The sequence below is a fragment of the Pelobates fuscus genome, chromosome 12 (genome assembly GCF_036172605.1).
Source record: "Pelobates fuscus isolate aPelFus1 chromosome 12, aPelFus1.pri, whole genome shotgun sequence".
Taxonomy (NCBI): Eukaryota; Metazoa; Chordata; class Amphibia; order Anura; family Pelobatidae; genus Pelobates; species Pelobates fuscus.
Genome location: NC_086328.1, coordinates 31,799,105 through 31,812,908, shown reverse-complemented (window position 1 = coordinate 31,812,908; position 13,804 = coordinate 31,799,105). Strand labels below are relative to the sequence as shown.

Sequence of the window (13,804 nt, the reverse complement as noted above, 5' to 3'; positions counted from 1 at the left end):
TTGGAGGAAGGACGAGACAGGGGTGATATGATAGAAACATTTAAATACATAAAGGGAATCAACACAGTAAAGGAGGAGACTATATTTAAAAGAAGAAAAACTACCACAACAAGAGGACATCGTCTTAAATTAGAGGGGCAAAGGTTTAAAAATAAGATCAGGAAGTATTACTTTACTGAGAGGGTAGTGGATGCATGGAATAGCCTTCCAGCTGAAGTGCTAGAGGTTAACACAGTGAAGGAGTTTAAGAATGCATGGGAAAGGCATAAGGCTATCCTAACTATAAGATAAGGCCAGGGACTAATGAAAGTATTTAAAAAGAATTGGGCAGACTAGATGGGCCGAATGGTTCTTATCTGCCGTCACATTCTGTGAGTCGCTGACATTATTTACTCAGTCAGTTGATGATGAGCCCAGGATACTATTATTGAGGCTTAGTTGTGTAAGCATACAAAAGACAAACATTATCTGCAGCACTTTTACTCAAACAAAACAGGAAGAAAAAGTGGCATGGTAAGTGTGTTCATTTGCATGTCTCTATCCAGAACATCAGTCTTCACCGACACCTGAATCCACTCTGTAAGACCCTTGGATACATTGTAATTCACTTTGAAATTCCTTCCCATTTATGGCTTGGAAATGATGAAAAATCTCTCAAGTGAACAGAACAATTAATTCACTTTTAAAAGTTAAAACAGAGAGAGTTTTACCTCATACGGAAATAGCAAGTCTATACTGATAATTGGACTTTTGCTTCGATGGTGCGAGTGCACACAAAAGCAAATCTTTAGGAGTTGGCAGAGAGCAATAGGCAGTTGTACTGCAAACCTTTTAACTTACCTTTGTTGAATTATTCCCCCTTCAAAAGGCATCGGTAAAGGAACCACCCACAGAGGCTGCAGGCGCCCGCAGATGAGCGGGAGAGCCAGTGAACAGATAAGTAATACTCACTTGAGTATAAGCCGAGGGAGGCTTTTTCAGCATAAAAAATGTGCTGAAGAAGTCGGCCTTTACTCGAGTGTATACTGTATGTATATATATATATACTTTGGGCCTCAGTTTGCCCCTAAATCTTTAGTATTTACATTAAAAGATTGTTGAAAGTCCATTTCCATTGTAATAATCTTTAGCATAGACCTGGTTAATAATTGTAAACTGTTTTTGATATTTGCAACATGATCCGTTTGACTTTTTTGAAACCGCACTTAACATACATTTGCAAGGATATCTTTCAAGAACTTTGTTTTCCTTTGTAGATATCATTCAGTTGGACCAAACACTAATCATAATGACAAAAAGTGCAATTATAATGATGAAATAGACAATAAGGATTAACCTTTCTACTATCAAAACAGCAATGTGCCATTCAGATACAGCCTCATCCTTACAAAGATGGACCACCAACTGCTGGTGGATCTTCAGAACTTCCACCAGTAACCTTTTCAACAACTTTACTTCCAGGGTACTTTGAACGTCTTTTAAGCTGCTCTTATTCCTGTCTCGAAGTTCAATATTTTTTTCTGTTCTTTTAGTAAAGTCCGCATCTAGAAAGATACAAAATTCGTATAGGTGGTTATGTAATGTAAGATTTGTGGAGTTGTCCTACTTATAACACCATACTCACTTTTGTAATCTGTCACCTCAACGACCAGATCTTCATCCTTTGACTTAAAATGGAAGCGAAGAGCACACGCCAAATATTTTATGATCCATGTCTTTACCCAAAGTGGGACTTCTTCTTGGGTTTCCGAAAGGGTATACATGTATAATGTAGCTGTGGAGATTATAGTGCTGAATACCATAATGGCCATACACACGCAGCAGAATATACCTGTGTATAAAACATGTAGGGACATGTAAACAGGCATATATTGTCATGCAACATGGATTTTACTTTTTAGTTAAAGGAATATGTCAAGCACCATAACCACGACAATGCATGTAGTGGTTATGGTGGAAGACGTGCCTTGTAAGTAGTTGTACCAGAAGAAGTTTAAAAACCAGAACTGGAAGCTCCTGCACAGAGCTTCCATTTGCTCTAATGAGCTAAAACTGGTTGTGTAGAGTCAGCTCATTGGGTGAGAGCATTAGCTGATCACTCTCAGCCAATAAGCTAAACCATGCACTTTAGGGAAGTTGGAGGGACGTCAGGGATCATGGAGTGTTTCTTAAATGGTACTTGCTATGACAAATAAGACTTAATCTTAAATGATAGGGAATCAAATTTCATGTATATTTCCATCTCTCTTGCTTGAATTCAGCCTAAGGAAAAGCACTGCCTGCAAGGGGAAGTAGGGAGGAGGGTCAGTGTAAGAGCAACGTGGAGAGAAACAGCCAGAATTATTTATTTCAGCAGCTTTGGGAAGTCATTCGGACTTCAGAGAAAGGGAAGATGCATTTATTTACATACTACAAAGCCAACAAAAACGGTAGTTATTCACTAAAGTCCAAAACCATCTTGCTGCATACAGTGCCATTCAGACTGCAAAATCTGGACACTGATCACGCTATTCAACAATGTGCGGATCTTGAACAGGCCTAAATTTGGTCTGGATTTCAGCAGGACTCAATACTGAAATCCATACTGAATGCATTATTATTTTATTATTTAGATAGCGCCATCAGATTCCGTAGTGCTGTTCAATGGGTATTAAATGCAGACCTGGATTTAGAAAACATCTGAACTATTTCTGTGCTAGCAGTTAAAAGCCCTCTTCTGCATAAGGGCTAATTATGTGGCAGCTGGCCATCACTTGCTAACTAGCCACCACATTAAAAAGTTAACAAAAAAAAAAAAAAAAAAATATATATATATACCCTTTTGCTGGAAAGTCCCTATCCCAGGGAGATGGGGCCAGTGAAATACCTGAGGGGGGACATAGTCCCCCACAGTGGGCATTGGGTGGGTGAAATTAAAAAAAAACTCAGATGCGACCCCACAATAAACTGACTTCAGCGGCTCAAATATCGACCCTGATACTAAACCATTCACAGTCTCCAACAGATGACACAATGGGGCGCAAGAATAGAAAGCAGAACTGCCCGGAAAACTTTCGTTTGCCAGACATCAGACTCTACTTCAAGATTCCACTCCGTCCACCAAAGGAGACATCAGGAGGCTTCTGACCGACCTGAGAGAGGTGTGGAAAGCTGACCTACGGGAGGCCCAGGCTGAAATCGGAGTGATTCACCAAAAGATCACAGTGGTGGAGGCAAGGGAGACAACCATAGACGGCAAGCTACAGGCAGCAAGTGTCAGGACTTACATTTGGAATCCTTACAGCTCCGTTCTGACACTTCCGCTTTTCGGAACAGGTCTCCGCCCCCTTCTCTGATGCGCAGGGCCGGACTGGGAAAAAAATTAGGCCCGGGCATTTTTCAATCAGAGCGGCCCCCTAAGAAGGGGGCCGGGCCAGAGAGGGTGTGTTTTGTCATCACTAATGACAAGCATGCCCCCTCTCAAAGTGAGCATGTTTGTTCAATGCGCAGAGCCCCGCTGAAGAGCTCTGGCATTAGAAAAAGGCCCTGAATTTGTTCTGCGCAGCGCAAGCAAATTTAATAACATGCTTGCGCTGAGTTTGCTTTTAAATTGTCTCTGGTGTCTCCATAAGTGGGATACCGGAGGACAAAAGGGCCAGGAAAGTGTATGGTGCATGTGTATGGAGCCTGCATGTGGGATTGCGTGTGTGTAGGGTGTGGTGTGGTGTTGTGTAAATAGGTCAATTTCATTTGTGTTTGTGGTGTAATATGTGTGGCTAGGGGCTGTAGAGAGTGTGTGTATAGGGAGCATAGTGTTATAGGGGATGTAGCGAGTGTGTGCATACGGGCTGTAGTGTGTGTGTATAGGTGACGTAGTGTGTGTAGGGGTTGTAGAGAGGGTGTGTTTAGAGAATGTTGTATGTGTTTGCTGACAAGGAATGTAGTGTGTGTGTAGTAGATCTACTGTGTAAAGGACCCAGAGTGTGTATAGGAGATTGTGTGTGTGTGTGTGTCTGTGTAGAGGATTAAGAGTGCATATAGGGTAAGGGATCTAGCGTGAATCTGGAGCGTAATGTGTGTAGTGGTGCAGTGTGAGGGGTGCTTTAGTGTGTGTGTGTGTATATATATATATATATATATATATATTTGGACATATTGTATGCGTGAGGGGCGCAGTGTGTGTGTATGTAAGAGGGGTGCTGTGTGTGAGGGTGTTTTTATGTGCCGTCACATTCTAGGTTTCTAATTTTCTTTGTCTGTTAACTCACTGAGGGTTATTATATATATATATATATATATATATGTGTGTGGGAGTGTGCTGTATATGTGTGAGCGAGGGTGCTGTGTGTGTGTCTGAGGGTGCTGTGTGTGTTTGGGTGCTGTGTGTGTCTGAGGGTGCTGTGTGTGTGTCTGAGGGTGCTGTGTGTGTCTGAGGGTGCTGTGTGTGTCTGAGGGTGCTGTGTTTGTGTCTAGGGGTGCTGTGTGTGTCTGGGGCTGCTGTGTGTGTCTGAGGGTGCTGTGTGTGTCTGAGGGTGCTGTGTGTGTCTGAGGGTGCTGTGTGTGTCTGGGGGTGCTGTGTGTGTGTCTGAGGGTGCTGTGTGTGTTTGGGTGCTGTGTGTGTGAGTGTGAATGTATATTTTATTTAAAATTAAATATTTTTTTATTAATAATAAAAAAAACAAGTTATATCCCCCCTCCCTTCTTACCTTTAGCCTGGGAGGGGATCCGTTCTGCCTGGGGGGAGGAGGGGTGCCGTGCTGCCATCCTTCCCTAATGGTCCAGTGGTGAGAGTGAACTTTAGCCTGAAGGCTAGAGTTCACTCTCGCGAGATGTGAGCGTTGCCGCGGTAACCGCGGCAACGCCCAGACCTCGCGAGAGGACCCGGTGGAGCTGCTGGCTAGAGCTCCACCGGTCCTCTCTCCTGCCTCCCTCCCTCACACCCTCTCCTGCCGGCGGCCGCCTGTTAGTGTCTCTGGGCCGGTGAGGGAGATCTTTGATCTGCCCACCGGCCCATGGAGACACACAGCAGGGCCGGCGCTCAGGTAGCGCTGGCCCTGCAGGGGCTGGCAGGGGAGATCCTGTGATCTCCCCTGCCGACCTCGGCCCCACGGCCATCGCGGCCCACCGGGCATTTGCCTGGTATGCCCGATGGCCAGTCCGGGCCTGCTGATGCGGCTCTCTCAAGCCCTTATAGAGAAGCCGCGCCAGTTTCAAATCGCTTGGTGAATGTATTAGGTTACTTCTGGATTCATACCGCCAGCTCAAACTCCTTGTTACTGACTACTGTGTACCGAACCTCTGGACTGTGTAACGGATTCTCTGCTTTCTTCAATCCTCTGATAACGGACTGTGTAACAGATTCTCTGCTTTCTCCAATCCTCTCATAATCAGACTGTTGTTGGTTTCCACTATTACCTCCAAACCGCACGGACTGTGTAAAGGTTCACTCTCAGCTGGCTAGAATCAATTAGCCGAAAGCAACAACTGTCATCAAACCTTAAGTATTCCTTTAAACTATATATTTCTTCCTCAAACGAAATATCACCTGCTGTTTAACAAATACAATTTCTACTTTTTACTTACTCAGTTTCATTTGTTATTTACGTATTACTACAATTGCACTTCGAATCATTTAAAGATACAGTGTCGTGATAACAAGAGACCTTATTCTTAGATTAAATCCTGGGAAAGTAAACTCTGCAGTTGTGTTCCACATTTCATATAATTGTAGCATAACAGCAAGGAGCCAGATCACGGCTCACCTAGCAAGTCCACCAGCTAAGCCGTGCGGTGGCCACATTGGAAGCCAGCCACAGACGCCGTAACATCTGCCTCCAAGGTTACCCAGAGACTGATCACCTCCATGGGAATAAAGGGGTGCAATGATCCTCCGCAGATAACATTGGTGTTCCGAATATGCATTTTTGCCACAGCGCCAGCTGAAGACCCTAGAGACACCATCGCAGTCACAAGAGATGAAGCAGTGAGAATTGCAATTCTGAATCGCTCCAGGACCCTGGGGACAGCAGTGTATCTATTTACAGAGATCTGCCATTCCCGGTTCTGATGGAGAGGAGGCAGCTGGCCCCCATCGCCAGAAGGCTGAGAGACCACTCTGTCAAGTACAGATGGGGAACAGTGGGTACTCTAATAGTCCCCCACAGGGAAGAAATACTTACTTTGTCATCCGCTGGAGACACAACAGCGTTTCTTCACAGCCTAGGCATGACAATCGCACTGCCCACAGAGACCCTGACGAAGGGAAAACCCAGGAAGAAGAGGGAATCTAGAGGGGATAGCCTGCAACTGACGCACCAGAACAGCAGTTAACTGGCAACAACACATGCCAGGCAACCAGGACTTGTAGTGAGACTCGCAATAAGACTTGCATCTCCATCCGTTGATAGCCACACCTGGCCTCTCATAAGCCAGTGCAATCTAACAACAACCCTTTCGTGCATCTGTATTTCAGGCTTTCACATAGGCATCTCTGCTTAGTTCCTGCAGCATCAGTGTTCCCAAGTTCCCAACAATAACCCAAATTGTAATTCTTAGGTTTAGTTATACTTCCATACAATGGCTAAGATGTATACTATATGTACAAACTTCAATAAAATGCAAATTATAAAAAAAAAATAAAAAAAATAATGGTGGACAGACCACTGCCCACTGTCACTTAACTATAATATTAGAGAGGGAGGAACTAGTGTCCTTCCCCTGGATCCACACCAATTGGTAGCAGATGAGGGCCCGGATTATATTATTAAAAGGGGTATACATAATGTCTCTGCCCATGGATCTCTAATTAAACAATGGAGGGGTCATCTTTTTCCCTAGCAGCCCCCATTAAAAATAAAGGACCCTAGCTACACCACTCACCCTAATAATAGTTAGTAGGAGTGGGGCAATGAAACTAATCAAAAGTTACCTTTCTTCTAGTTCTACTTTTCTTCAGCCCAAAACGGGCCAAATAAAAATCCATTAATCCCAATGCAACTAAGAATAAAAAAAACAGCAACCTGATTCACAATTAAAGAAATAAATTTGTAACACAATTAAATTAATCTATATTCACCCCACAAGGGCTTGCCATAGCCTTACAAACGCTTTCCCACTCGCTGTCACAAACGCTGTCGGCTATTAGATTACAGGGGGAATTACCCACACGATGTCATATCAGTAAGAGTGCTCTGATTGGTTGGCTACTAAGCTAACCAATCCGAGCACTCTGATAGCCAAGTCTCACTTCTCTTGAGAATATTATAATTAGGACACTAGGTACTTCCTCCTTCAATATTATTGTTAAGGCCTCCTCCCGCTAGCCAATTATTTTTATTTACAGTGTCTAAATACCGATGCCCACAGGTGGGGGCATGGTTAGGGGACTATGTTTAGTAGTGTTAAGTGCTCTAGTGGTTATGGTGCTTGCGCTTGGTGTGTTCCTTTAACAGGATGTTTGTTAATATAGAAGAATACACCAGTCTCTGTTCAGTTAATCACTTAAAGCACTTTGTCACTTTCAGGGGTCCTTGCACATTTTTCAAAAATCCCCAATGGTCACATAGCTTCTTGTTGTACATTGGCCTTGGGATGCAGCAGATCAAGTTTTGTGAGCCCTTTAATCATAGCTGTAGGAACTGACAAAGCCTGATTATGGAGGCAGAGTCAAGGAGAACAATAGTTGACTAGATAGAACAGATGTATTACCCAGTGGTGTATCCTGGTTTTGTGCTGCCCTAGGCAGGACAAAACTCAGGCGCCCCACCCCCCCACCCCCCGCGCGCCACCCCCACCCAACCTTTACCCCGCCCCGCATTCTAAATACACACACACACACACACATTCACTGACAGATACGCATACACTAGCTAACAGAAACACACACACTAACAGACACACTCACACTCAGTAACAGACAAACACACTCACTAACAGACACACACTCAGTCACTAGCAGACACAAACTAGCAGACCCACACACTCACTAACATACACACATACACACACACACACAGTCAGACACACACACACACTCACAGGCAAACACACTAACAGACACACACACACACACACAAACACAATCACTAACAGACACACACTAACTCACTAACAGACACACACACACACACTCACACTAACAGACACACTCACACTCACTAACAGACACACACACACACACTCACACTAACACACACACTCACACTAACAGACACACACACACTCACACTCACTAACAGACACACACTCACTAACAGACACACACACACTCACTAACAGACACACACACTCACACTAACAGACACACACACACACACTCACTAACAGACACACACACACTAACAGACACACACACACACACTCACACTAACAGACACACACACTCACTAACAGACACACACACACACACACTCACTAACAGACACACACACACACACTCACACTCACTAACAGACACACACACACTCACTAACAGACACTCACACACTCACTCACTCACATTAACACTTTTTTTTTTTTTTTACTTTAACCCCCCTCCAGCCTCCTTACCTTTGGGAATGTTGGGGGGGGGGGTCATCTTTTTTCCCTGGTGGTCCAGTGGCTGCTGGGCGGGCGGCATTGGCGGGCGGCAGGCTGGCGAGGGAGCACTTGCTCTGAGCTGTCTGCTCAGCTCCCTCGCGCGCCGCACAGTGAGGCTGGGAGGCGGAGCCGGAATATGACGTCATATTCCGGCTCCCAGCCTCACTCTGCGGCTGGCGAGGGAGCTGAGCAGACAGCTCAGAGGAAGTGCTCCCTCGCCCGCCGCCCGCCAATGCCGCCCGACCGCCCAGCAGCCCAGCATGTCTGTTAGCTGCAAGGCTAACAAGACATTTGCCTTGGGCATTTGGGGGGCGGCTTTTTTGCCGCCCCCTGGAAAATGCCGCCCAAGGCAAATGCCTTGTTTGCCTCGCGGCTAATACGCCCCTGGTATTACCGGACCTTAGAGTGGCTGAGCTCAACATACAAAAGAGAGAAATCAAATACAAACAAGGTCAGGATAACGGAGAAACAGAATCATTAATAAACTATCTGGAGTCCAGAAAATAGAATAGCAGATAGACATATAAACTACTTATAGAAATACTCAGAGTCAATAACTAGCCAAGGTCATAACCTGAAAAATTAGATAAGAACAAGGAATGCACTTGACAGACACTAGGATATGATAGGGCACAGTCAATTGGGCCAAAGAACTTATTTAGTGTTAGGTGTGATTTGGTCCACGTCACACCCGTGACTGCTGAACATGCTTAAGAAGGAACTCTGAATGCGAGCAGCAGTTGCATGTCTGGCTTTTGGGCCGCGTGACTGTCCCATACACGAGAATATCAGATCGACGGCCAGGTAAGTCACTCTACACTCTTCTGGAGAAACTTATTTCTAGAGCAGCAATAAGAATGAATACCTTCACCTGAATACCTTCTCTGATAATTTTTTTTACAGGAACCTGTCATACCTCCTTATTGTTTGAGGTGTCCACTAAAGCTCCTGGGAGCACTTTCCCGTTCCAGTGCTTTCCATGCTTTCCAGTTCCTTCTTAGTTTATGCTTATCATGGCCCGTATCTTGCATTGACGGTTTGCCAATACACTATGCCCACACAACGAAGGTCGCGTTTTTTTGTTGCCGTCACACGTGAAAGAAGTCAATCAGAGGCCACTGGGATCTATAAGTAGCCATTGTAACCCCTTAATTGTCCTGTGTTGATTGTTAGCCTGAGAGTACGTTCCTTGATTCCTTATATTAGACTTGGCTTGTACAATAATTATTTACTATATTCTGGTATCCATGTCCATTTGCTCTGTTTTACTCATTATCAATCTTTCTTCCATCCTGACCTAGGCCTGGATTAGATTTTTCCATATCGCATATTTTTCTTAAACATTAAGCCCAGGCCACTATAAGGTCTGGTACTATATCCTTCCTATATATAGGCTTCCACTGTCCTCACTGTTTGTGTGTTGGTGGTTATTATTATTTCCATAGTTAAATACTGACTCAAAGCAACATGATCACTTGTGATAACAGTGTTTTTAAGAGGTCATGATGCAAGGATTTTGTAAGTGCAGTATTTTTATTTTTTAAGAAACACTACACATTCTGATATATTCTATGTAACGCCACCTCTGGCAACTTTCTTTAGCCAGCCCGGAATGCACACAACTGATTAATATCTTGTAATTTTATAAAGAATAACAGAAATAATTACAAATACATAACTATTCTATCTCACTGTCAAACACAGAATAAGCCATCAATAAAGGTTTAAAAGTAGACTGAATACATACCTAAAAAAGGGATATCATCAGAGTTGGGGATCATATCATTCAGAATCAGTAAAACCACAGAGAACCCCAAAACAACAGTTATTTTAAAGCTGAGTCTTTCACCACTTGCTATTGGTATAAACATACTGGCAATGTCCAGAAAAACCAAAAAGCATGACGGGATGATGAGATTAATAATATAAACGATTGGAGCTCTTTTCATGGTTATCTAGAAAAAGGTAAATAAAAAAACAAAACATGTAAATGATATATCTATGTATGTATGTATATTAAAAAGAAATAGGAATGTGATATTAGCAGAAATATGTAACGTATATATAAAACATGGAGTATAGGTACTCAAATATGCAAACACGTTCACAGATGTTCGGGTATGACACACGAAACACCTAAAAATACACATTCACACAAACGTATACATACATTCACAGATACAAACACGCAGGCACTAAAACACCCTCTCCTCCCTCTCTTAACAGTGTGCTACAAAGGGGTGGGGGTGCGTGGTGTATTTTACATGGTACATGGTACTGCGTTTCAAAGATTGTGATGATAATGATGATAGTAATAATAATCTCAAGCAATTTTATCAAGAATTATGCATTTGCATTTCTGCTAAACTAAGTGTGTCAGTCTTGGGGTTCAAGGTAAGTGGTTAAAGTAGTTATAATGCCAGATGTACCCTGGGATGGTTGCCTATTAATAGGTCAAACTGTTTAACGGGAGGGAGGGCACAGTAAGAGGAGGGGATGGAGGCTATTGCAGACGCCCTGCAAGCAAGGGAGAAGATTATCGCATATGTCCCCAGCGCGTTGACTACAAAAGTAAAGCATACACAGAATTGACTTAAGCCAGCCTGGAAAAGAGTTCTGGGCTGCCTAAATCATGTGTGCTGAGTGTGCACACAGAAGTGCAGATTACTGAGTATGTGCAGTGTTTCAATCACATACATACTTTAAAGTGGTCATGGTGGTTGTGGTAACCCTTTAAAATGGGCATTGACTTGGGTCAAACGCAAAAACAAGATACCTGATAGAAGTATGAACTTCACTGGCACACTAAAGTAATGGTGGCATTAATTACTAGTATGTCTAATATGTGCTCTTGCGTCCATTGTTGCAGATTGGTATGAGATCACTTTCACAGCAGACACGATCATTCGCACGTACACAGCTGATATGCATTGTCCTAAAATGTGTATTGATGTTTCATATATTAGAATTTATTTATATCTAGGAACACCCGTTGTACCTGATAGACTACTTGGCTGTAATTCACTTGATCAGTCAGAAGAATCTGGGTTTCAACAGTAATATTTTCCAACGTCCAGTCTCCTTTGCTAACAAAAATTTCCTTAGCATTTTGGATTATCTGGCTGGAATTGGCTTTCGGTAACATGATTATTTCCTCAACTGAAGGAGATGATAATATCAGTGATATTCAGAAATACATTTACTTTTTCCAACATGTTTTATTTTATTTTATATTACTTACTTTAAAAAATCCCTCCCCATGTGGGAAAATATATATATTATCAGTTGTTAGAAACACTATGATTCTTTTTCTGGAAATGTGGCAAGTAAAAATACTATGGAAAAATATTAGTGTCTGTTTAATTCTGTAATAGGTTTCAATTCTGCAGGGCCCCTCCCTCCTCATTGGTAGCTGTTTGGAGAAGCTTACTGGAGAGCATCTAAGCATGACAAAAAATGGTGCTGGTTTGAAATCTACCCTGTTTCAGCAAGTTTTGCACGTGTTGTGCCCTTTAAGATGGAATTTTTTGAAATGTTCATAGAGCTGCCATTTGAGCACCACGACCAACTGCCCATGAGTGGAGGCATGCTATTTTCCTCTCTATTCAGGAGCCATACTTTAATGATCGCACTGTGGGGTGCTTTTACAGTGTTCACAAAAGAGAGAAGCAAGAAGCCATTTTGGAAGTAACAGAGAGAGAGCGAGAGAGAGAGAGCGAGCACAGCCACAGCAGCTCCTGGCCCCTGCCAAATGTAAGTGTATATTATCTTTTTCTATCCTCCAAAAGCCCTAGTGAATGCCTTAAGGCTGATTAAGCAAGGGAGTTTACTCAGATATAATAGCGAGAGAGAGATGGGAAATCTCATGGGTGACAAACAGTTTTAACAACTATTTAAAGTGCTCAGTCACTCCACAGCTGAGACCTGAGACACTAATACTGTGTCTAGTTGAAATGTTGTGAGTCTTCAAACTGCAGGACTGGGGCTGTGACTCTGAAAACTGTTCTGATTTCAATATGTTTTAATCTGTAACTATTGTTATTATTCAGCTACTTCTTGGCTCCATATTACCAATGCAGATTAGTTATATTGACAGCTGCAAAGGTAATAAAGAGTCTATCAGTATCCTGCTGCTTTAACCCTGTGTGTACTGAGAGCTAACAGTGAGCCTGGAGAAGCTGACGTGGTTGGAGTCTCAGTATCTTGCTGCTTTAACTAAGTGTGCTGAGAGCTAACAGTGAGTCAGAAGTAGATTAAAAAATGGATTGCATCTATCTATCTAGTTCCTTTTACCATGTGCGCCCTGTGCTAGACTGTGTGCTGAGAGCTAATGGAGTAGCTGACATGTTTCATAACAGCAGCAATACTTAAAGGCAGGGGTCAAGTCCTGGGGAAAAAAGTGTGGGAACTCTCCCCCACAAAAAAAACCCCACTCGTATGCATATATAAACGCGTGCACACACATACACTCACAGACACACACATGCACTCAGACACTCACAGACGCACACACATACTCAGACACTCACACAGTGGTGTATTTTAATTTTGTGCTGCCCTAGGCATGACTATACCGGAGCACCCCCTAATCTAAATTTACCACCCCTTCCTGTCAAGGGCGCACCGCTTCCTGATTAAGAACCCACCCCTTCCTCTTTAGACTCCACCTTTTCCTGCTCCTTTTAAAGAAATACTATAGTGCCAGGAAAACAAAGCTGTTTTCCTGGCACTATAATTCCCTGTAGTGCCCCCCCTCCCTCATTCGACACTGATGGGGTTAAAATCCTATGGGTATTTAGCAGATGCTGGATGTCCTCATGCACAGGGGTGAGGACGTCCAGCATCAGTTAGGCGACTTTTGGTCACCTAACCACCCGAAAGTCCCTCTAGTGTCTGATAGACAGCCACTAGAGGTGGAGTTACCCCTCAAGGTAATTATTGCAGTTTCTGAGAAACCGCAATAATTACACTTGCAGGTTTAAGGGGACTGGGACACTGCACCCAGACCACTTCAATGAGCTGAAATTGTCTGGGTGCCTATAGTGTCCCTCTAAGCACACTCTCTGACAGACACCCACACTGGCAGATACACACTGACAGTAACACACACACTACGTGACAAACACACAGACGTCACTGATTTGACACACACACACACATTCACTGACACACACTCATTCATTGACAGAGAGACTCACACAAACACACTGACAGACACACACACACACTAAATGACAAACAGACTCTC

At 43.4% G+C, this 13,804-nt stretch overlaps 1 protein-coding gene across 1 annotated transcript in view; it reads right to left on the bottom strand.

Moving 5' to 3' along the window:
• Window positions 1-1,111: 1,111 nt before the first annotated feature.
• Window positions 1,112-13,804, bottom strand: part of LOC134578280 (5-hydroxytryptamine receptor 3A-like) — a 69,831-nt gene continuing 57,138 nt past the window's right edge. Inside the window, exons 6-9 of the mRNA XM_063437256.1 lie at window positions 11,555-11,715; window positions 10,304-10,511; window positions 1,625-1,831; window positions 1,112-1,544 (exon numbers count right to left, since the gene is read on the bottom strand). Of these exons, the coding sequence (XP_063293326.1) occupies window positions 1,264-1,544; window positions 1,625-1,831; window positions 10,304-10,511; window positions 11,555-11,715 (857 nt within the window). The 3' untranslated portion in view covers window positions 1,112-1,263. The remainder of the gene's footprint in view (window positions 1,545-1,624; window positions 1,832-10,303; window positions 10,512-11,554; window positions 11,716-13,804) is intronic.